Raw genomic sequence first — 23,632 nt, 5'->3', positions numbered from 1 at the left:
TTGTTTAGGTTTTCTCTTTTTGAACCAAGATTGGGGTAAAAAGTGCCAATAGTAAACAAACAGACAGGGGAAAAAAAAAATAGAGTAGAATGAATTAAATTGATCTAAGTTTCTTCCATCTCCGTTAAGTGTTTTGCTATATCTTGTTTTCATTTTCACTTCAGTTTGTTTTCAATTGTTTTGCTTTCTCCGACTCAAACATTTCTTGGTTTGTTTCTCCTTTTTGTTTAATTACGGTGCACGTCTTCTTGTTAGCTGACGTATTCCTTTATTAGCACAGGACAAAAGAATGTTATCTACAGCATCTCCTATTATCGGGGATGCTTCAACTGCAACATTGATGGCATCTGCAGTTAAAACTACGACTACCAACACAAACTCCGCTGCTCCCTCTTTCTCTGGGTCATCCGGTCGCTCAGCTGTTTCAGCCAAACGCCGTGGTCCACGCGAAGTGCGCTTTGGTGTTTATGTACTTGGTGCCACTTTAGGTGAAGGTGAATTCGGTAAGGTCAAACTCGGTTGGAGGAAAGATAACCAACAGCCTTCACAAGCAGCTATCAAACTGATTCGTCGAGATACAATTCCACACGGGTCTGAAAAAGAAAGCAAGATCCATCGTGAAATCAATGCTTTGAAGAGACTCCGGCATCCAAACATTGTTCGTCTGGTGGAGGTACTACAGAATGATAAATATATTGGAATAGTACTTGAGTATGCATCTGGTGGAGAGCTATTCGACTATATCCTGGAGCACAGATATCTCAAAGAGTCAATGGCCTGTCGCTTATTTGCACAACTTGTCTCCGGTGTCGACTACATGCATTCTAAGGGCCTGGTCCACAGGGATCTAAAGTTGGAGAATTTACTTTTGGACAAACACAAAAATATCATTATTTCGGACTTTGGCTTCGTCAATTCGTTCCATACAAATGATCTGATGCGAACCAGTTGTGGTTCCCCCTGCTACGCTGCTCCCGAATTGGTTGTTTCCAATCAGCCCTATCAGGGCGCCAAAGTTGACGTCTGGTCGTGCGGTGTAATTCTCTATGCCATGCTAGCTGGCTATTTGCCATATGATGATGATCCACAGAACCCAGATGGCGAGAACATCGCTAGGTTGTACCACTACATTACCACAAGCTCTTTAACCTTCCCGGAGTACATAACCCCCACGCCCAGAGATCTTCTTCGCAAAATAATCGTGGCCGATCCAAGACATAGAATATCTCTCCATCAGGTTCGTGCTCATCCTTGGTTGGCCCCCCACGCTCCTTTCTTATCGGTTACTCCCGAGGAATGGGACCGCAATTATAAGGCTGCTCGTATGCTGTTCTCTCAGTCAGATAAAGCCCATCGTCGCTATTCTCTCATGGAGAATCATACTTCTGCGTCCCTCATGCTTAACAAGCATTCCATCAAGTCGTACAGTACTCATAACGTATCGCAAGCTCTCTATTCCAATCCCGCAGCACCCCAAACGTCTCGTACTGTGGCCATTTCTGCATCCACTTCTTCTTTCGAGCTTAAGGCTGGCGACAACAATAGCAGCAGTAATACCAACAGCATCGCCGTTAATATATCAATACCATCCAATACTGTTGCTAGCTCTCCTTATGAAACTTATCGTGCCTCGCATCATCGCCGGAATGGCTCGTCTGCCAGTATTGCTTTGCAGGCTGTTGTGGAAGCCGATAATGCTGAGCATAGTCGTCGTAACAGCTTGAGCGATGTTTCCATAACGAACATCGTGCACTCCAACTTGCCATCAGCAAGATCAAGGCCTTTCCAAAGACCTACGACATTTGCTGCTACGAGTCAGGAGACACCAAGCGCCTCTTTTGTTCCGTTGGATACCCTTATTGGAACAACTGAAACGCAGGTAAACTCGGGTATAGAGACCATTGTGGAGGGAACAGAAAATTCCTTGCCTTTTACCACGGTCAGCAGCCGGCCTCCACGAACTTCTTCGAAGCTGAATAGACCAAGACCTACATCGTACCACCCGGGTTTGATCTCTTCCTCCCATGTTTCGGCTCACGACTTTGCATTCCTTATGCCTTCTTCTAGAATGGACACGTCAAGTGTCGGAGACATTTCCAGATATAGGGAGCGGTCATCCGCCACAAATTCAAGATCATCGTCTCCTATTAAGGACTCACAATCGAAGCGCAATTCTTGGTGCCAACCTAAAATCAGCGAACCTGCTCTTGATATGAGTTTAGCCAATGGCGTTCTTACTAAGTTGAGTGAACCATCTAGGAGCGTCGTACCAGTTGAACAGAACTATATAAACTCATCTTACGAAAAGCGGCGGTCTATCGCCCTGGATTCATTGTCGAATGCTATGGAGAATCTTTCAGTCTCCTCAGATATCCCTAAGGAAGAGGTGAAGAGAGAGCCAGAAGAGAAACCCCCTGAAGGATGCCCAGAGCACTCAGAGCGCGCGAAGAACACAATGGAGATATCTGCTGATTCTAGCCAACACACTCGTCACCACCACCGTCATCATCAAAAGAATATCGAAAATACTGCTACCAATGGAGTTGGCAGAGTTATTACGTCGAGTTCAGAGAAGGAAAATCATATCTCTCTTAGTACATCGGTGACAAACAAGTTCAAGAGGTTCAGTCTTCTTAGTTTCTACACAAAAGATTCAATCTATGAGACAGCTACTTCTACTCTGAAAAAGCGTTCATCATACGCTGGGGGCAATTCTTCTCACGCTAAACACAGCCGAACATCCAGTCGGACGGCTAGTAGGACTTCTAGAAGACCGTTAGAGCCGAGTAATCTCTTGCCAATGACAGCTGAAGAATCCGTTGAGAACAGTGCAAACAACTCCAGAGTGGCCTCAAACTCATCGAACAAGCCACACACTAGAGAGCCATCAACAGCGAAAAGAGTGATGGATTTCTTTAGAAGAAGAAGCATCAGAATATAATAAACTGACTTATTCATTCATTCCTTTCTTTTATTTTGTATCGCTTAACGCTTAAGCTGAATATAATGAATAAATATAAAAGATCAATAAATAAATAGATAAAACAGTGCTCATTTTTGCATCCCCTTTAGATACTCTTCCTTGACGGTCTCCCAGTGTTGGTCTCTGTCAGAGTTGTACTTCTTCATCCATTTCGAAGGAGAATTCTTCATGATGATGTGCTTTCTGAGAACCCAAGGCTTAGCAGTGCTGGACGCAAAGACTATGCTGTTGGTTTCGAAAGACTCGTCAGCTTCAGGATCGGCTTTGGTGCCTCTGAAACTGCCGGTTAATCTAAGGTCTCTCACGGCCATATTCTTATCCCATTGATCCGTCTTAATCCTTGGTCTAATCCAATCTTTCTTTTCTGTAGGAGTTGTAAAGTTCGATTCGTGGTTAGGTCCCTGAGCATTTCGTGTTAGAGATGAAATGGAAATTGCATTCATTCCGGCACCTGCTGCACCGAAGAACTAATATGAATAGTAACGTTAGTAAAAGCTCTTGAGATGCGACCAGAACAGACCTGACCGTCAAATACTTACAGCAATAATAAAACCGTACGGAAGAAGGCCCTCCCAAGGAATCATTGTGTATTAAATGTTGTGAACACGAGATGAAGATAAAGCAACAACAGCTCAGTTCTGTTGCTTCTTTGTTTTTATTCGCTACGTTGAGACTCAAATCTAAAAAAATACCGCTACTTGATAGGATGTGCCAGTGTAGGGATGTTTTTTAGTAAGATAGTAAGCAGCTTTTAGAAGAGTACATACACTAGTTAAATCCCAAGCTGCAGCAAAGCAAAGCAGCAAGCAGCCCAACAACCACAATAAGCGGCTGCTGCAAGTACACTACTACAAATAGTATGCTTATAGCAGAAAAATATATGAAACATAGACAACAAAAATAGAATTAAAGATGTAACAATTTATACTTCCTTAAATGTTGGATGGGTAAAGCATAATTCTAACAGAAGCACCAAAGGTCTTTGGTGGCAAATTGTGCTTGAAATGGGCTCTGACTATACCAGAGTTGCCGTGAGATCTAGTAACCTTACCCCAGATACATCTGATCTTGGTACCTCTGACGGCCTTAGGAGCTCTGTAAACATATGCGATTCTCTTACCCAAGTAAAATCTAGCATCTTCCTTATTGTCCACACCTTCGATCTTGATCAAAGAGCACTTTGGCTTGGTGACCGACTTGGATCTTTGATAAGAGACATGCTTGCCCTTGACGTATACTATAGAAATGTTAGTAAACACTGATGAACGTGGATGTTGTGATTGGGGGTTTCATTCAGCATTGTATGAAAGTAGTAGCTTGATTAGTTCTTGTGATCGAACAACTCTGACAACGATTAGGTGATAATAATCATCTATTTGCTATTCTTATTGCTTCAAGCTTCACTTTCTATACCAATGCTCTGAAACCAATTTCACGTTTCATTTGTTGCACACTTACATCTGTGGGATTCAGCCATTTTGCTATAAGAGTTGAATGTCTATTTGATTCCTAAACCAATGTTCAAGAAAAGGCTTGATAATATTCAAGTATAAAAATTCCTCTTGATTGTTAGCACTATGAAAAGAAAAAATATTAAAGAAAAATTGTACACCGCGAATAAGGGAAAAAAAATTGTTTGACCGCCGTAGCAGCAGAGGCCACAGCGAAAGGGCCTGGCCGAGTTCCATTTGCCCCGAAAAATTTTCCCTGGTGGAACTTGTTAGTGACTGTGCTTCTATTTCCAGATAGGTGCGAGGGTTAACATGAAAAAACCTATTCTTCACGTGATCATACATACCTAAGTAGATAAATAATAATAATAACTTCACGTCTTTCTTTTCCACAGAGTAAAATCGTACTGGAAGTTGCCCTCATGGTTTCCTGTAAGTTGAAATTCGTCAGCTAAACCTTTACTTACTAGATAGCTGCTCAATTCTGTCTCAAACCGCTTCTCCCATTGAGTAGAATCCAGAGCGAGAAAAGTATCCAATTGCAACTGCTCCAGACTTGTGATTTCTGTAAGAAGAATCCGATCAACCATATGAGAGGCCTTATCCAACGCCGTTTTATAAAGCTGTGCTCCTCCAATGATGAAGATCTCTTCTATTTTGGTAGGATCTACAAATAGTAATGCCTGGTCCAAGGACCCAGCCAATTGTAGCATGGAGCCGTTAGCTGCCACTTCCTGCTCCATTTTTTTTCTATAGCTATCCAAGTCGCGTGACAACACCACGTTGACACGGCCTTTTAGAGGTCGGAACTTAACGGGGATCGATTCATACGTGTTTCGGCCCATAACTACCATGTTCTTCTTTAACGGATCGTGCGTTTTAGTAGTCACCTCTCTAAAGTATTTCATCTCCTTCTTCAATCTCCAAGGAAGTTTTCCTCTATTACCAATTCCATGGCTCGGCAATAGTGCTGCTACTATAATCGATACTTCGGGCCTATCCATGTGCATATTAGAATAGCTGAAAACCACCCTGAAAAGAAAAGAAAACAGATCTTTCCCCAACTCAGTTACACGCTGCTTCTCTAATACGCGAATTCTTCATTCTCTATATAGTTATTACTTCACCTTTAATGCATCCACAAGCGAACAGTCTTATCTTTTCCTCCACTGGCTACTCTTTTTCCATCGACGGACCAATCCACAGCGTAAACTTCGTCAGAGTGTCCTGGTAGGTCGCACATCATTTTTCTTGATCTAACGTCCCACACCTTCAATGTAGTATCTTTGGAACAGCTCACCAATAATCTGGAGTCTGAAGACCATGCTGTTTGATAGACTGGAGCCACGTGCCCTCTCAACGAGGAAAGAAATTTACCGGTTCTTCCGTCCCATAATTTCACAGAATTGTCAAACGAAGCGGAGGCGATGTATCTACCGTCGGGAGAAAAAGCCACATGATTTACAATCTTTTGATGTCCAGTCATTCGACAGAGAGGCTTCGTGGATTTGGACGGTTCCCATAAAAACATAGTGAAATCATCACTAGCACTAACCAATCTTTCTATCACTTTGCCACCGATCTTGGCCACCTTTTCGTAATTTTCAAGTGCCTTCGCCTGTTCTTCTTCTGCAGACTTTGGTGCCTGTCCTTTATAATCATAGGCACCGATCCTCAAAGCATAATCTGTCGAAAGAGCCAAATGATTCACCCAGTGTGCATGTGACCTCAATGTCTGCAGACACTTTCCATTATTAGCATCCCAAACTTTTATCGTTTTATCATGAGAACTCGAGTAGATTAGATTTGATCCACCCCATTTAACGCACGACACAGCAGATTTATGCCCTGACATCGTCATAGCACATTGTCTTCTAGTAGTATCCCAAACTTTGATGGTTCCGTCTTCAGATCCTGATAATAATCTAGGATTTTGACCGGGCTTCACTAGATGAATTGGCTCCCAACAGAGAGAGCTGATCCATTTTCTATGACCCTTTAATGCACCACCTAGAGGCTCTCCTGTCTTGCTATCCCAAAGTCTAATGGTGGTATCCATGGATCCAGTTGCAATTATATCTCCACGAGGAGACCAACTAACACAAAGTACCCAATTCGTGTGTCCCCGAAGTGTATATTGAACCGTCTGAGTATTACAGTCCCAAACTCGAGCAGTAGAATCACCTGCTCCTGTCACCATCTTAGCACTGGTATTAGGTGCAAATTGCACAGCCAAAATAGTAGATCCATGCCCTGCAATGGTTGCAGAAGCTCTTGTTACAGGTTTCACCTTAAAAACGGCTCGTGGTGTATACACTAAAGTCATGAAATCCTCGGTAGTCTTAATGCCAGGCTTCAAAACAGAGATGTATAGGTTATCTTTGATTTCTACCTGGTCATCCCCATTCTCAAGTGCAAAAATGTATGGAATAGAATCATCTGTAGTGCCATTCAACTTATTCAAGAGTTCCTCGAGCTGCTTCTCTGTAATGGATCCTGGTACTCTAATAGATCCTCCTACAGACTCACCAGTATCTGAGGCTTGAAACTTTATCAACACATTGGGCACGTCTTTTGGAATGATAGCCACATCACGTGGCTTTTGCAACTCCCGCTTTTGTCGCTTGGATGCAGGTGGAATCTGCGTAGACATATTGAATAAAAAGACTCAACTTTCAAGGAGTAACCAGTATGTAATTCTTTTCAAGCAGGATTTTGGAATAGTCCCATATCTGGTGTAGGGTTGGCATATTAGAGTTACGGAGATATCTAGTGAAAAGTTTTCATGTTACGTTAAATGTCATCTATAACTAATTCTGAGTACTTAGTGACAATGCTAAGATCATGCTTGAATACAACTACTGTTCCATATACGTAGCAATGTGTTATTAACAACTTCTATCTCTTTACCTACTGCTTAAGATTCTCCTTTTTCTGGTTTCTCGGACTGTAGTAGATTTTATTTCTTCTCAATTTTTCAATTTTTCAATTTTTCAATTTTTTTTAAATTTTTTTTAAATTTTTTTAGGCTTTCTTTTTTTTTCAACCAGATATGGAACTCTCTGATGAAAAACGATGATAATAAAATAAATTTCGGAAATACGACCCTCGACCTGACTTTTCAAGGGTCCGGATTTAACATCGATTATGAAAATAACAAGGGTAACTGGAATGACAATCCTTGAAAGTTTATGAATTAGCAAGAAAATGGCCAGTAGTACAACGGTATACATTTGAAAAAGCTCCCAATTTTAACGACTGTCTCATTGAGAAGTGTGTCAAGGGAGTTGCAATTTAGCGAGTGAACATTCAAAGTAGCTGGAATTTTATATTTTCTACAATCACATACTCTTTTTTTCTAATATTAGTAGAGAATATTTGGTAGGTTCAGTTATGAGTCTAAGTTCACGATCATCGCTTGAGACAGACCATTCAGGTTTGGATCTCGAAAACAATGAAATAGCGCCTATTCAGAGTCTTTCTTCTTCTTTGAGTCATCCTGCCTATAGGGTGAGATCTTTCGGGTCTAGTTTAGCATCGAAGGTGTCACGAGTGAATACTCTTCGCAGAAATATTTCAACGAATATTAGAAGTGCTGCTGAAAGAATCCAGGATGACAGTGCGAAGCATGCTAAAGATGAAGCAATAAAGAGAAGTACTCGTCTTGGCCGTGGGATGAGTAACTTGGGACTTGAAGAGGCAATTCGTATAGCCACATACAGGTCTGAAAACCAGCTCTCGCTATCTCCCGAAAACAAAGAGGAAGAAGCCGATCTCGAAAAGGTGGTAACAGGCGAGGTATCTGGAGAAAACGTACCTCCCCAGGATAAAGGTTATGCTTGGGTGATGGCCGGATGTGGATTCATGCTTCTTTTCGCTACTTGGGGTGCCAATGGTGCTTACGGTGTGTTTTTAAGTTACTGGATCAACAATCAAACCTTTCCTGGTGGAACTGCTAAAGATTATGCACTTATTGGCTCTATGGTTCTTTGTCTCTCCCAATCCTTGGCTCCACTTGCACAGATGCTATCGGCCATTGTTGGTATTAGACCCGTCATGATTGTAGGGGTGATACTTCAGTTCCTCGGATTCATTCTTGGTTCATATGCAAAGACTTTAACGCAGCTATACTTAACTCAAGGGTTTATTCTTGGCTTAGGAGTTTCGCTAGTTTTTAATCCCATGAATACGCTCATGCCCGAGTGGTTCGATAAAAAGCGTGGCATATCTTCTGGTATAACTGTCTCTGCTAGTGGTGTTGGAGGTGTACTCTTTTCTCTGGCGTCCCAAAGTTTGATTAATGATACAGGTAACTTCCGATGGTCACTAAGAATGATTGGAATCATTTGTGTCGTATTTGAAATCATTCTCACAATCCTCACAAAGCCTAGGATTCCAAAAAGGAGGCTTAAAACCGTTCACGAGATTAGAACAAGGGCTTCTGTCATGTTTAACGTCAGAATTGTTAAGCTATGGTATGTTCATTCAATTACCATGTGGTTCCTGCTTGTGCTTGGATGCTACATCATTTCTCTATTTTCCCTTTCCACTTATTGTACATTTATTGGATTCAGCCAGCAGGTCGGCTCAGATATGACTGCCATATTCAATGGTTGTCAGGCCATTGGAAGACTTGCAATTGGGCTTTGCTCAGATTATACTGGTCGAGTCAATTTGGCCTTAATTCTTAACGTTGTCATGATAGTGCTCATATTTGCCATGTGGATCAACTCTTTTAGTTATACATGCGTTCTTATGTACTCCATTCTTTCGGGACTCACGTTTGGAAGCGCTTCAACCCTTAATCAACCTATTCTCGCCGATCAAGTAGAGCCGGAACTCTTCCCTTCTGCATGGAGTTTTGAGAACTTCTTCATGGGAATCTGGTCCTTAGTTGTGGAGGTTATTACCTTAGGATTAAGAGACGAAGGAAAGAAAAGGCCATTCATTCGTTCTCAAATCTGTGCTGGATTTTTCTCTGTCGGGGGTCTTTTCTTTCTTATTCCAATTAGAGAATTGAAGATTAGGCTCTTTCTGGAGAAGAATCTTAATAAAACTGATCAAACGCTTGCGAAGGATATTGATCTTACGACAGAGGATACAGCTTTACTTGAGAAAAGAAAAGCGCATTACAACAAGATGCTTCAACCTGGAATTCATGCCTACTTCAAACGTCTCATTCATCCTATTGCAGTCTAGAATTTTTAATTATATACCTTTATCGGTACTTTTATTTCCCTAATGGATACGGCTTCATGGGACGACCCATACCTAACCGCTTCCTTTTCACCTTCTTATTCAATGGAGCTCCTGTCACAGGGTTCAAACCAGTAATTCTCGATATTCTCTTCTTAGCCGTCGTGAAAACAACTGGCACTGCAGTAGGTATATGGCTAAACTCCTTGTAAGCTTGAACAACCATCCGAGCATTTCTCGACTTGAACTTCTCAAAATCAGCAGCCTTCTTATTGGCACTGGCAAAGCCAACCGCTCTACCGTAATTCGAATGCTTTCTTTTTTCGACAAGTTTCATTGGGCGGCCCTTAATCAAGCTGGATACAGTTCTCTTCTCCGTATCTTGCCAAAAACTCTCCGCCTCAACAAAATAACTCAAGTAAAGCCTCTCCTTAGCCCTAGTAGTAGCTACATAGAGACATCGACACTCTTCATCCATAGTGGCGTTTCGCTTTTTTGAATTTGGCTCGTTGAGCACGTATTTAGATGGAAATATACCATCAGCTAATCCGGGAATGAAAACGACAGGCCATTCTAATCCTTTGGCACCATGAATTGTAGTAATGGTGACTTTTCCCTCAGAGTTATCATTCTCTTTGCTCTGCTTATAATGGGTTTGCTCATACAAATAAATAGAGTCCAAGAATTGGGTCAAAATATCTGACGAGTCTTTTGATTCTTCTGATAGTCTTTCCGATTCTTTATCAGTATCTTCAGGTAAAACTTGTTCTGCTGGAGCGAACGTTATAAGTTGATTCTTCAACTCATTAAGATTCTCCGTAATATCATTTCTAGCCTCTTCCTCAGATTTAGCTTTGGATTTCTTGGAACACACTAATTCGATCAAGTTGGATTGCTCAACAACCAGGTCAAACATTTTGTTTAACCTTTTTGGCATCTCTTTGGATTCATTCTTCAATATATGCCGAGCCTTATGGATTGTTTTCACATACTTCCTCAGACCTTCTCTTGCTTTCGTTGAAAATCCTTTTCTATCTTCCTTAACAATGGATTTAATGATTTTATACACATTACCCGCGTGACCCTTTCCTCTTCGACTTTCAAAATCATTTTCAATGCTCTGCAAGGATTTGGTACCCAACCCTGTTATGACAAACTCCATAGAACGACTATATCCGAGCCAGTCGACATTGGATGCAATGGCCCGGAGGTAATCGACCATCAATTTAACCTCTCTTAGCTCCCAAAACGATCTTCCATGAACAATTATGTAAGGGATATTAGCATGGATAAGCTCCTGTTCAATCATACGCGATAGAAAGGCAGATCGAATAAGAATGGCTATATCTGAGTACTTGTAATCTAAAGTCCGAACATCTTCGGCGATTCTTCGAGCCTCCTCCTTATTATTAACATATGCATCGAAATATACTGGAAGATTCTCCTTCTTGGTATTCGATTTCAACTTTTTGGGCTCCCTTTTGGACTTCTGCTTAGAATCAATGACCGTTTCTGCAAAACTGAGAATATTGGATGTTGATCTATAGTTTTCATCCAACTGCACTTTCATAACCTTGGCACCCCTTTCAACGTAATAGTTCTCCATTCGATAAAAGTTGTTTGCCTCGGCATGACGGAATCCATAGATACTCTGGTCTGGATCTCCCACTACTGTTACCCGATTATGACTATTCAGTCCAAATAGGTACATCAATTCCAATTGGACCAGATTCGTATCTTGAAATTCGTCTACTAATACGTGCTTTATATCGTGCAGGCATGTAGGGTACTTTTTCAATAGCTTATAAGCCAGTAACAAGCAATCATCAAAATCAATCAAGTTATTCGTCCGTAAAGAGTGCTGATACTTCTTGTATGTGTAAATGTGATCTTCAAAAGCTTTATCAGTCAGATCCAATGGTACCTCATCCGGAAAAAGAGCTTTGGATTTGCAGGCAGAAATGAAATATTTGTACTCGTTGATGTCTTTATCCGTGACTTTGACAACGAGAGTAGTACTGGCACCAGGAGCATCACTGTATTTGTCTTGTAAAACCCGTTTAATTAGCTGCTTGGAGTCTGTTTCGTCAGCGATCTTAAATCGGGAGTCCAATTCAATCTTGCTACCAAACACACGGAGAATCCTCACGCAGATAGAGTGGAACGTACCGATGAATAAGTTATTCAACTGAATTTTGGGAGAATAATCCACCAACATCTCATTCAATCTTCGTTTCATTTCATTGGCTGCTTTCTTGGTGAATGTGGTCACAATGATATCCTCTGGTGCTAGATGTTCCACACATAGTAGATAGGCGACCCGAGCAGTAATGACCCGAGTTTTTCCAGTTCCAGGACCAGCAAGAACTTGGAGTACGTCCGAGGTCGGGGATACCAAAGCCCTATACTGACTTTGATTCAAAGATGCAAAAATTGATGGTATAGCTGTAGAATCATGGTCAATTATAGACATAATTGTCTGCAGCGCCTACTGAAGGATTTCTTTGGTTGATCATCTGGGATTGACATGGTTAGTCCCCTAAATTTTTCAGAACGCGTCAGATCTCAAAATTCATAATTTTTCACTTCCCCCGGTCTACTGATCCTGATTGAGTTACAAGTACAAAGTATCATTAACACTAAACAAAAATAAAGTAGCTTAAAACAAAAGGGTTCAATTAAGAGAAAGAAAAAGGAAAAAGATACAAAATGTACAAGAAAGGAAGATCCTCTCTTTTTTTATTTCTTTTCCCACTCTAACATTAAGTGGAAAAAGGGGTAACTAACTCCTCGAAGCTTACAACAAAGCGACTCCGGAAATAAGACCGACTAAACCAGCAGCAAGTGCGTAAGATCCAGATCCCTGTGGAGCAAGGATGGCAGCACCGGCAGAACTAGATGCTGCAGCAGAAGAAGATGAAGCACCAGAAGAACTGGCTTCAGAAGATGCAGCAGATGTGATCTTCGAAGACGAAGAGGCCTTAGAAGACGAAGCGGCAGAAGATGATTCGGAAGCAGAACCAGATTCGGATGCAGAACCAGACTCGGTGGAGTCAGAAGCAGAACCAGACTCAGAAGCAGAACCAGATTCAGCAGAGCTAGAAGCATCAGCAGAGCTGGAGCCAGAGGCAGAAGCGGAGGAGGAAGCATCCGAACCTGTCTCCGAGACAACACCCTCATTTGGCAAGATTCTCGAGGAGTACCAAGGGAAACCGGTGACTATATTCGAAATCGACGAGGACAATGCAGGGCTTATCAAAGTGGTGAAAGAATCATCAGTGTAGGTCTCGGCAGCAGCGTACAAAGACAACATTGGAGCCAATTCAGAAGAGCTGCTCTGAACTAGGGACAAATACTCAGCAGCATTGCTCTTAATATCACCATAAAGGGCAAGAATTAAATCAGCCTGAGCAGTGGTGGCAAGGACGGAAGCGAGAGCGAAGAGAGTAGAAGTATTGACCATTGTTAAAGATGAATGTAAGCTGTGGATAATAACCGTTAGAGACTAGAAAGATCTTCGTCCAACCCGTTACCTAAATCTGCATGGAAATGAACGCATATTTATACTTTTTTCATATTCATTCCCCTCTTTACTGTAACCTATTCAAACCCTTTGAACTCGCAAATCTTCCTCTACCCCAACAATTCGTCTTTCAAAAGTCCATTTAGGCAATTCATTGTGTCAAAAAAATCAAGCTACATCTGGAAGAACCCAGTAGTAAAAAATTAATTGGCAAAAAAAAAGAATTTACAGTAAACTTTTACCTCATTGGTCTCAACCCCGCTTTAAAGAGCATCCCGAGCAATAACAGAAGATTCCACACTCTCTATCATAAGTGTGGCATTTGCTTGAACAGTTTGAACAGCTTCAACAGCTTCAACAGTCTGCTTGACAAATGATTTTTGAGTCAGGCCGGCCTCCCAACTTTCTAATTCTCAAACCTTATATTGTCTTTGTTTTCCCAGTTGTTGGGAACCGAACGGCAGTAAAAAAAAGAGCTGCCTAAAAGAAACGACTAAAAGTCCTCGAACGAAAAGAAACGGTGAAAAATCGGGCGGATTGCGTTTTTGTCTGCATCTCTACACCAAGCAACCGAAATAGCTTAGACGTAAGAGGGTACTAAGGATTGATTGCTGCAGCTAGCCTTCGAAATATCATGGTGCCATAAGTGTGGGGATAACGACGAAATAAATCAGTTGATCTAATAATAGTACTAATAATAGTACTTGTAATGTTAGCTGTCTCCAATTACCATGAATAACGGAAAACTGCCTCCTCCTGTTTGTCTGTAAGGTCCAATCCGTCCTCTTCCAGATTATATTCCCCAGAAGGAGGTCCATATTTTGCGTCTCTTTTCCGGTTCTCCATTATGCAACCAATGGCATAAGCAATAATAGTTGTAATTCCAACAGCCACAAATCCTAGAATGGCATTAAAACCCATCTCGTAACCAGGTGCCTGCGAAGACTTAAAGAATTGTGGTGCAATGATGTTGGAAACACAGTAGGAAATGAAGGTCATTGCATTGACAATTGTTTTCTTGGTATAGCCAGATGTATTGGCCATAGATAGAGAAAGCACGCCGACGTAAGGACCCCAATAAAAATAGAACAAGTAGTATGTCAATAACAAACCGTTTTTGTTGATCGTTTGATGATTTAATTCTTTGATCAAAATACCGCACACCAAAGGACCCAATCCAACTAGCGCAATGGCAATGCTCTTGTACTTCCTTGGTATTTTCAAGGTGGGAAGAATAATCACAAAACTGCTCAACGTCATGAACACTCTGGTTGGCATTCCCAATAAGGTAGTCCGTAAAGGAGAATATCCAAAACCACTAACAATCTGAGCAGCAAAGGTCACCAAGGCACCGTTAGGGATGTTGAAGCATAAAACGAATAAGCATACCAACCAGGATTTGTAATCTGTCAAAGCTTCGATCACTTGCTCCTTTTTTAAAGACGTGTTCTTGGTACCAGTTCTGTTTTCTTTGGTTCTGTCCTCAGCAATATAGCTCTCTCTTTCGTCAAGCCAGCGGCAAGCCATTGGTGAATCCGGAACTAAAAAGCACATGAAGAAGGTGAAGAATAAGGTAATGCTACCAAACACTAAGAATAGTAACCTCCAGTTGGCAATATTGACATCTGCATGGCCAATAGCGTAGGAGAGGATACCCGTGATCAAAAAGGAGAAACCGGAATACCAGATGGCACAACGAAGTCCTTGCTCACTTTTTTTGTAGAACATAGAAGTAATAACGGTACATCCTGGAAGGAGAAATGTTTCACCAATACCCATTAAGAATCTTAGAGCCGCTAAACTACCAAAGTTATTTCCAGTAGCCATCAACATCAAAATCGTGTTCCAAAAAAAAAAGGATGTTATGATACATTTTCCCACAGGGAGCCTTTGAAGCAACAAGTTTGCTGGAAGTTCTCCCACTAAGTAACCAATGTAAAAAATTGATCCTAACATAGAGTACTCACTCTTGTTTTTAAGCACACTGGTCATACCATAAAGAGCAGCGTTACTGATAACGATCTTGTCAGCGGCAGCTAGTGTAATACAAATCGTCATAATAGGCATTAAATGCCAGTCAATTTTGGAAAGAACCCTTTTGGCTTCCTTTTCAGTATATCTAGCATATTCCTTATTCTCCGACAAATACTTTGCTCCAAGGTCAATCTCTTTGTCTATTTTTGGAGCAAGAGATGGTTGAGGACTCACCATCTCATTGATTTCAACCCTCTCCGGGTTTTTATGAATAGATGAAAAATCGGACATTGTTGAAGGTTGAAAATGGTCCACTTACTTTGGCCATATGAATATGAAGCAGATCAGATCAAATGCTCTGATATTTATAAACCAAACCTTGAGCATAAGAGATATTTTTGTAATTTGCGTCTGCAGAACAAAGAAATAAACTTGACCAACTAGGCACTATTGTTAGTACCGAATAGTAAACAGATCGAAATCAATTCATGACTCTCTTCGGTACAGTGTTTCCGCTTGCCAAGTTTCCTTACTTGCCTTGATGTCTTTTTTGAGTGCGTATATGTGTGAGAGAGAGAAAAAAAAGAAACATTTCTCAAGAGAAAAGACGGTTGCAAAATAGCGCTCCCTAGAAACACAATTGGGACTTTCAGTAAGCTAGCTGGAAGTACGGAAAGTAGAGAAGGCTAACGATAAAGAGATTCATGTTTCTTATTGGATCATTTTTTGGCAATTATTTTTTCTAGATGACCAGATATAGTGATGGACGAGAGAAGGAGGATAGAATAGTAAACATAATTAAACTTTAAAGCCACTGTGGAAAGAGCCATAATGATTCTTTGATAGATGATTTTTTTTGATTCTAATTCAAATTATGCCATTAAATACCACAATATTCAAAAATTGGATTCAACATTTTCACCAACTCAATTCACTTCAGATAAGTCCAGAAAATGGTACTAATCCCCCAATCACAAACTTGAAAATACCACTTCTACATTTCCAGGCTTTTCCAATGGTAGAAGGTATTTTGCACCAGAAGCAGGTAAAGCGATTCTCAATAAAATGATGTCTGGATTGGGAGGGAGGGAATAGCTCATCTCAACCTCAAAAAGAATAAGCTTATCCTTATGAAGTTTGAATTCTCGGGAATGAGTTTGATGAAAATGACAAACAAGCCTGTTGCCGCCAGCTAGTCATTAACATCAATAATTCTCCACAGATAAGTTGCCTCGACAGCCATATTTGTATACATAAAAACGTTATATTTTACTCTGAATACCTTATTATAGGACTTTGCAAAAAGTAAGTAAAGGCTTTGATTGTGAATCGATGAGAATGGAGATCGCGATAAGATAAGATGATACCATGGATTATGCACCACCCCACATTGGTGCAAAACAAAAGAAAGAAAAAATAAATAAAAGCGCGGGAAATGGTAGTGCATTATGGTACTTTTAGAGAGTGCAAGTTGGAGCCAAACTTCTGCCTTTTGATCCTTGCTAAGAATATGTATGTTGAAGAAAAGAGAAAACGGAAGCCATTTCTGTATCCAGATTTGAGAAGTCACAAGAAAACCAGAGACGCAAGAGGTGTGATGAAACTAAGCCAATCTGTATGAGATGTGTTCGATGTGGAAGGAGCCGTCGAGCCCTACACTAAGCTTGGAATATATTTTGGTTGTGCTCCCAGCAGACACATTAAAGACAACTTTTCGGATTTGAGGGCCCAAAATTTCAACGAATGCTAAAGTACCGGGCTTATTAGGGTTTGATGAAGGACCACACCAAGGGAGTTAATTTTTATGTGAAGGCCATCAGAGAGTATACAAGGGTTGATTTTCGTCTGTATCTTGAGAGCGCAGTGCTGAGATTGTGTACCAACATATTGTTTTCGAGGATTCGACGCATAACTTTTGTGTGACTAAATTCATGATCACCATAAACGGTAAGATGTGTTGCTACTTTTGATTTCACTCGTACTCCACCCAAAAACCACGGTAATATGAACTCACCTCCGGCAGTTACTTATTCGGCTGCTATCATTTACAGTGTGAGGCATCATTTGAATCCAACGTTCCCCTTAACAAGAGTTCAATTCAAGTGAATCTTCCGAAGAATTCACTTCTTCATCCTTCCAAAAGTACCGCGGTCGTCGCTGGTAACTGTCAAACCTCTCTTGGTATTGGGAGTCCAACTGTCTCCAGTTCTTTGGTAATGGAAAGAGTGAGTCCTGTTCGCTTTTGTTTACTCCGAAACTGTTTATGACGGGTCTGGTGCCAATCCGGGAATTGACGGTGTAGTGCAAATTCACATGACCAACACCAGGCTCACCGCTGTTGAGGTCCTAGAGAGAGAAATGCCTGTAGTTATTGGAAAGTTTTCCATCGGTCACAGCAGTGGCGGCAGAGGTGAGATAAATGGTGATGGTGGTGTTATTAAAAATGGGGAGTGCATTATATATTTAGTATTCTTTATAGTTAGTGAAAGAGGAGTGACCAGACCGTATGATATGGAAGGAAAAGAACCGGGTCGTTAAGGCCTGAATATGATTCTGGCACTTTGAGGATGGCACTAGATTGGTTAATATCTGTCCAAATGCTACTGTGTCATTAAATAAAAGCAATCGTTTTATTTTGCGCACTCTTGGTGGTGGTAGTGGTGGCAAGGAGAAGCAGCTGAGAGTAAAGAAAGCAAAGCTTTTGAGCAGAGAAACCCGGAGAGCAGGTTTAGCAATGCTTAGAGAGCCATCGGTACCATAAACGAAATTATTGAAACTCAATATACTTTTCCTTAGGCATAGAAAATATTGTTTATCCATATAGTCTTCTCGAACTTATTCCGGATAACTTCAAAGCACAAATAATAGATGCAATCCTTTTTTGATTGTCTCGCTTCTTCTTTTTCCTTTGATGTACATAAATTTGTAATTATGTAGCACCATCGTTAAGATGCGCCCCCGCAAACCACCCCCATATATATTGCTTCGCCCACTCTCTTCTTGCTTTGTTTGGTGAGTATACATATAACGCTGCATGGCTATTTCATTTCCACCAGGTAAAGGGCGAGTGCTCTATGCGAAGTCCAAGGTGTACGTCCATATGACTTCCTCTAAGAGGGATAATATTGCTGGCTATTTAGTGATAGTAAAGCCTTTTGTCGACTCTCCCAGCACAGATCTCGTTGTGGCGTACATCCCAGAGTCGGATCTTTCTGAAGACGACAAGGCATCACTTGAATACTTTGATCTGTACGGATTAGATGGTGAGAGCCATGATTTCTTTGGATCTGGAGACGGTAATAGCACTAGCTCTTCTTCTTTGAACAAGCCTAAGGTGGCCCGGTTTATCAATCGGCCTCGAATGTCGTCGATGTCTTCATTTGCATTTGGTCTGGCCATTTCCAACATTTTTAGCATTCAAGTGAGGCCAAAAACTACAACATTATGGGAAGGATCAATTGTCTTGCATCCGAAGGATCTTCTAGAGAAGGTTCCTGCGTTGTTTTTCCATGATGAAGAAAGTGCAGGAACTAAACGAGAGCAGAAGTTGAAGAGCAGACGGTTTGATCCTTTTGCAGAAAACTCTAAAGGTGACTTATACTGGGGAGGAGATAGGTTTATTAGTTGTATGAAGAATTACTGCGTATTGGAAGAGTCTACTTTGGAGAAGGGCATGTATTTGGTTAATCCAAGCAAGGACGACACCATCAATTTCATTCCAGATGTGCTGGATAAGCCCCAAATGAATCCTGGGGAAAGTGTTGGAGATGCAGTTAATGACTTTATTTCAGATGCCAAATGGAAGATGCTAACTGGATTGGCGTCTGTGACAAAGTTCGCCAAGAAACAGTTTAGCGGCATTGTTGAGAACGAAGCCATTCCTGCGCCTATCAGGCAGCTGCTTGGAAAGCCACAGGTCAGAGTGATAGGTGATGAGTTCGACAGTGCCAACGTTTATTTGGCTAAATGGGCACTTGCCGTTCAAGAGGAGGCCGATAAATCACGTAAACAGATTGTCGGTAACGATTTTTACAGAGAATTGATGGAATCTGAGTTTGGTGGTGATACTACTGTTACTTTGACTCCTCAAGAGGTAGCACATGCACGTAGGTTAAAGCCTATTACCGAAGTAGAATGGGAATCCATGTTTGACAAGTCTGGTCGATTGCAGATAACAGTGAAAGAGGTATTGGACCGGATATTTCATGGGGGTGTTGAAGCAGAGGCTAGAAGGGAAGTGTGGCTTTTTTTATTGAAAGTGTATCCGTTTGACACCTCTATCGAGGAGAGGGAGCAGTTGGTTAAGTCATTGTATGAAAGTTATGTTGAGTACAAGAATAGCTGGAAGGGAGATCTTGAGCGTCAGAAGAAGGATGATTATTGGAGAGATCAGAAGGTGCGGATTGACAAGGATGTGAGACGTACAGATAGAGAGCAGGATATCTACAAGGGGGGCGATCCTGTGAATATGGACATAACAGGTAATGAAGATCCTGATGACGATGCCGGTTTCAAAAATCCCAACTTGTTGGTGTTGAGAGATATCTTGCTTTCCTACAATGAGCTCAATGTGAATTTGGGATACGTTCAGGGGATGTCTGACTTGGATTCTCCGTTGTACTATGTTATTAGAGACGAGCCGCTCAGTTTCTGGGCCTTTGCTAGATTCATGGAGATTATGGAACGGAATTTTGTGACGGATCTTAGTGGGATGAAGGATCAAATGTTGGCTTTGACCGAGCTCGTTCAGTTCATGATGCCCTCGTTGTATCAGCACCTCGATGAGTGTGACTCCGGTAACTTGTTTTTCTTTTTCCGAATGCTATTGGTGTGGTTTAAACGAGAGCTCACATTCGAAGATACTTTGAGACTATGGGAGGTTTTGTGGACCGACTTTTATTCCTCACAGTTTGTTTTATTCGTCTGTCTTGCCATTTTGGAAAAGCATTCCAAGATTATTATGAGTACCCTCAACAAATTTGACGACATTCTCAAGTATATGAACGATTTAAGTGGTACACTTGAAGTTGATGATTTACTAGTGAGAGCGGAGTTGTTATTTTTGAAATTCAAGCAGATGGTGGAAATGATTGACAGGAGGAATGCAGGTATTGGTTTTGGCGGTACTGTCTCTGAAGATCAGGGACCTAAGAGAATACCCATCAGTAAACAGCTGCGACTTCTTCTATCTCGGAAAACCATTATTCAGAAGGAGAAACCTCGTGATCCGGAGGCACCTTTCGGATAGTAGTGATTGGTTACTTTTTTTGAAGTTTATTAATGTTATGTGACATGAACTGTGTTGTAGAAAAAGGATTGTCTTTCAAGTACAATTCTTATGAGGTAGCGTATAAATCAATTTAGGGTGGATTAAAATAACCGAGTACATACTAGATGATAAGTAAACACATATGCCGACATTTAGTCGATCTATATGTATTATGCATATCCATAAAATTTGAAGAAAGTACAAATTGGTAATAGGAAAAAAGGAGAGTTGTGATTTGTGGGTAAATGAAAATTAAATCCATTTGAGAATATTATGCTGTCGTCTATATACCAGAAGCAACATTCTCCATTGAATGAAGTGAAAAGACTATCACTTTTTACCATACCGAATGTTCAGTTTTCTGGTACATCTTTGGTTTATGAAGAGTATATATAAACATCCTTACACCTAACAATGATCAAAAGTTTTGAAAAGGTTTTCTGCGGAATATTGGAAGACGAAAATAACAACACTCTTTACAGGAAAACAACACTACACCACTAATTGCACGTTTTTTTATAGTAAACACCACTCAAGGAGCCAGTTTCTGCTAGTTGTCAGATAATGAGACCTGAAACAAGAACACATCACTCCATTAGAGCGGCCAAAAAGCAAGGTGAGGTCAACATGGATGACAATATCAAATTTGTGAGCAAAATTGAGGGCAAAGCCCTTAATGGGATTCATTCTGAGGCCCACGGACCGACTCATCCTGACACCAACGCGGAGGATGAGGAAGCCATTGAAGAAGAACTTTCGAGATTGGAAGCACGTACTGGAAACGATGAGAGCGACGAATCTATCGGAGCAAACGAAGCGTCACTCGAGAACAGTAATGTCGCAGCAGCAGCCTTGGCTGTAGCCAGTGAAGAGGCTACACAACGAGACTCTCAGAGAAACATCAAAGGTGGTGACCGAGGTGATAAGAAAGACAGGGAAGAAAGTTGGGTGCAGAAGCAGGAAGTCTCCAAAGGTCAGAAACAGAGTAAGGGCCAGCAGTCAACTGGTAGTGAGGGAGACGTGATTCCGAAATACGTTTCCACACCGTTGTACGAGCTTTTTAAAGACAGAAGATTCACTGTCTATGGGCAATCTGCGGCTGCGGATGATGTTAGGCAGATGGTGAAGAACTTGGGAGGTGAGACTGTTTCAGAGGGAACTCGAGGAGCCATTGCACTTGTCAGAAGTGCCAGCTCTGCCATTCCTAACAATGTGCAGGATGCCTTTTCGTTTGATTTCGTCTATTATGCTCACAGTAAAGGTGTAATTCCCGATCTGGAATCTTTTAAGATTCGGAAACCTCCAGGTTTACCCTCTAATTTTAAGATCAACGTCGGAGAATTGGCTGCAGGAGGAGAAGCGGGACCTAAGGAACCTCTAGGTGCCAGAGAAACACCGACAACAGGAGCTAGATCTGAAAATACAACCAGTATGGCACTAGAGAAGCATCTTGAAAAACCAGTGATGGGAGCTATGCCACATTCAGTGTTTCCAACTCCCAAAAAGCGTTCATCGAAGTTCACGGCCCAGGAAGACGCTGCTATTCTCGATCTTATCCGTAGAAATCCTTATCTAAGATCGACGCATAGTTTTTATGCTCAGATTGCGCAGCTTCCGTTGCTTTCGAACCATACAGGCAACTCAATTCGGTTTCGATTCAGAAAAGTCCTCTCCAAACAGCTGGACTGGGTGTATAAGGTGGACCCAGAGACCAATGACATACAAATGAACCCAGAGACCAATGAACCATTGAAAATCAAGGAACTTCCAGGCCTTTTGAAATCTCAATACACTGCCGAAGAGGATTACGATCTCTGCAAATGTGTCACCGAATTCCGCGAGAATGGTGGAGGTATGACGAGAAAGAGAAAGATGGACAGTGGAAGCATTCCGGAGTCGATTTTCCAAGGATTGGCGGAGAAGCATCCTCGACACTCTGCCATGTCTTGGCGTGACCGTTACAGGAAGTTTGCATCGGTGTACGGACTGGAGAAATATATAAGCTACTACGAAGAGTGTTTGGCCAGTAACGAGAAACCTTCTCCTATGAGAAATCTCAGCTCGAGATCGGGATTAAAGACGAGCTCGAAGAGGAGGAGAACTGTTAAAGCCGTAGATGCTGAAACCGACCTTAACTCTGCCAAGTTGACTGACTCTTCGCAGCAGGTTCCCATGGATCTCGGAGCTGTTAAAATCCAAGAGCTTGCCCGAGCTTCTGTTGAGAGTAAATCTACAGACGAAATGAAAGAGAAGAGGGATGCCAACGGTGGCTCCGAAGTTAAAGGAGAAACGAAAGACGATAATGCAACAGGGGCCACTGGTGTTGAGGCAGTTGGAGCGGCTGGAGCGGCTGGAGATGTTGCTGCTACAAGATCCACTGGCTCTGAGTCTCCTTCACAGTCTGCCAATTTATTTGAAGATGCAGACGAGATGAAGGCACTCAACATTGATATTACAGGTACTATCAGTTCCCATGGCAGTCTTTTAGGCAATATGAGTGTTGAAGCATTGAGAAAAGCAGAACCACAACCACTGACAGAGAGGAGCAAGGCCAATTCCGAGGAAATATTGAAGGACATTGAAGAACTGTTTGGGGATTTCGGCTCAGATATCACGTCTTCGGCAGAGTTATTTAAGACAATCCATGATAAAACCGGACTCTCTGTTGCATGGATGAACTACTGGTTTGATTGTTCTTGTGGAATGTTCAACGTTTTTATTGATGCTGTTCAGAATTACTTGAAAACAGGCCAATTAACAATGGAAGACCACCGTGGCTTTTGGACGGCTGAACACGATAAGATGCTCTTAAACCAGCACAAGTTGCCACAACTCTACAAGCTACATGGAGAGGATTCCGTCAATAAGCGTAAGGCCACCATAATGGGACCGCCTAACGAGTGAATGCCATTCTCTAGCAATTTTTTTTTCTGTTTTGAAATTCGTTTTTATTAAGGACTTTGTAGTCCGTCTTGTTTTATTGAACAATGTATTATACTGAAAGAAAAAGCCGTATACGTACGTAGGGGGTAGCGTTTTCCCACACTTCGGAGTTTTCAGAGCTATACACGATCCTTTAATCAGTACACGACCCAGATATCTGGAGCTGTGTTAATCTCCGCTGGATTTTGTATGCGATAAGAGCAACCAAAGAGGTCTAGATGTAAATGCCCTGGCTTTGAAGAGAATGGTATAAATATGGTGAGACCCACCACTTCATTGTGGTTATTTAAACT

The 23,632-nt window shown here is 41.5% G+C and overlaps 11 protein-coding genes across 11 annotated transcripts; 4 read left to right on the top strand and 7 right to left on the bottom strand.

Moving 5' to 3' along the window:
* Positions 1-289: 289 nt before the first annotated feature.
* FOA43_000256 (uncharacterized protein) lies at positions 290-2,941 on the top strand (the record flags this gene model as incomplete). The annotated part of the gene is made up of 1 exon (XM_038920589.1): positions 290-2,941. One exon carries the CDS (start codon positions 290-292, stop codon positions 2,939-2,941), a length of 2,652 nt encoding a protein of 883 aa, XP_038776517.1.
* A 110-nt stretch (positions 2,942-3,051) lies between these two features.
* Positions 3,052-3,567, bottom strand: FOA43_000255 (uncharacterized protein; the record flags this gene model as incomplete). Its single annotated transcript, XM_038920588.1, has 2 exons — positions 3,052-3,450; positions 3,523-3,567. 2 exons carry the CDS (start codon positions 3,565-3,567, stop codon positions 3,052-3,054), a joined length of 444 nt encoding a protein of 147 aa, XP_038776516.1.
* A 348-nt stretch (positions 3,568-3,915) lies between these two features.
* On the bottom strand, positions 3,916-4,460 carry RPL33A (60S ribosomal protein L33A; the record flags this gene model as incomplete). The annotated part of the gene is made up of 2 exons (XM_038920587.1): positions 3,916-4,220; positions 4,442-4,460. 2 exons carry the CDS (start codon positions 4,458-4,460, stop codon positions 3,916-3,918), a joined length of 324 nt encoding a protein of 107 aa, XP_038776515.1.
* Positions 4,461-4,808: 348 nt separating this feature from the next.
* On the bottom strand, positions 4,809-5,444 carry FOA43_000253 (uncharacterized protein; the record flags this gene model as incomplete). The annotated part of the gene is made up of 1 exon (XM_038920586.1): positions 4,809-5,444. The coding sequence occupies one exon, from the start codon at positions 5,442-5,444 to the stop codon at positions 4,809-4,811; it is 636 nt and encodes a 211-aa protein (XP_038776514.1).
* Positions 5,445-5,563: 119 nt separating this feature from the next.
* On the bottom strand, positions 5,564-7,087 carry RSA4 (ribosome assembly; the record flags this gene model as incomplete). Its single annotated transcript, XM_038920585.1, has 1 exon — positions 5,564-7,087. One exon carries the CDS (start codon positions 7,085-7,087, stop codon positions 5,564-5,566), a length of 1,524 nt encoding a protein of 507 aa, XP_038776513.1.
* Positions 7,088-7,827: 740 nt separating this feature from the next.
* FOA43_000251 (uncharacterized protein) lies at positions 7,828-9,633 on the top strand (the record flags this gene model as incomplete). The annotated part of the gene is made up of 2 exons (XM_038920584.1): positions 7,828-8,909; positions 9,009-9,633. The coding sequence occupies 2 exons, from the start codon at positions 7,828-7,830 to the stop codon at positions 9,631-9,633; spliced, it is 1,707 nt and encodes a 568-aa protein (XP_038776512.1).
* Positions 9,634-9,664: 31 nt separating this feature from the next.
* On the bottom strand, positions 9,665-12,393 carry FOA43_000250 (uncharacterized protein; the record flags this gene model as incomplete). The annotated part of the gene is made up of 2 exons (XM_038920583.1): positions 9,665-12,041; positions 12,386-12,393. 2 exons carry the CDS (start codon positions 12,391-12,393, stop codon positions 9,665-9,667), a joined length of 2,385 nt encoding a protein of 794 aa, XP_038776511.1.
* Positions 12,394-12,427: 34 nt separating this feature from the next.
* On the bottom strand, positions 12,428-13,093 carry FOA43_000249 (uncharacterized protein; the record flags this gene model as incomplete). Its single annotated transcript, XM_038920582.1, has 1 exon — positions 12,428-13,093. One exon carries the CDS (start codon positions 13,091-13,093, stop codon positions 12,428-12,430), a length of 666 nt encoding a protein of 221 aa, XP_038776510.1.
* Positions 13,094-13,879: 786 nt separating this feature from the next.
* FOA43_000248 (uncharacterized protein) lies at positions 13,880-15,418 on the bottom strand (the record flags this gene model as incomplete). The annotated part of the gene is made up of 1 exon (XM_038920581.1): positions 13,880-15,418. One exon carries the CDS (start codon positions 15,416-15,418, stop codon positions 13,880-13,882), a length of 1,539 nt encoding a protein of 512 aa, XP_038776509.1.
* A 2,743-nt stretch (positions 15,419-18,161) lies between these two features.
* On the top strand, positions 18,162-20,375 carry FOA43_000247 (uncharacterized protein; the record flags this gene model as incomplete). The annotated part of the gene is made up of 1 exon (XM_038920580.1): positions 18,162-20,375. The coding sequence occupies one exon, from the start codon at positions 18,162-18,164 to the stop codon at positions 20,373-20,375; it is 2,214 nt and encodes a 737-aa protein (XP_038776508.1).
* Positions 20,376-20,960: 585 nt separating this feature from the next.
* On the top strand, positions 20,961-23,300 carry FOA43_000246 (uncharacterized protein; the record flags this gene model as incomplete). Its single annotated transcript, XM_038920579.1, has 1 exon — positions 20,961-23,300. One exon carries the CDS (start codon positions 20,961-20,963, stop codon positions 23,298-23,300), a length of 2,340 nt encoding a protein of 779 aa, XP_038776507.1.
* Positions 23,301-23,632: the final 332 nt, after the last annotated feature.

Source organism: Brettanomyces nanus, chromosome 1 (genome assembly GCF_011074865.1).
Source record: "Brettanomyces nanus chromosome 1, complete sequence".
NCBI classification, from domain to species: Eukaryota; Fungi; Ascomycota; class Pichiomycetes; order Pichiales; family Pichiaceae; genus Brettanomyces; species Brettanomyces nanus.
Note: the sequence above shows the minus strand (reverse complement) of the source record. Positions and strands in the feature narration are given on the sequence as shown.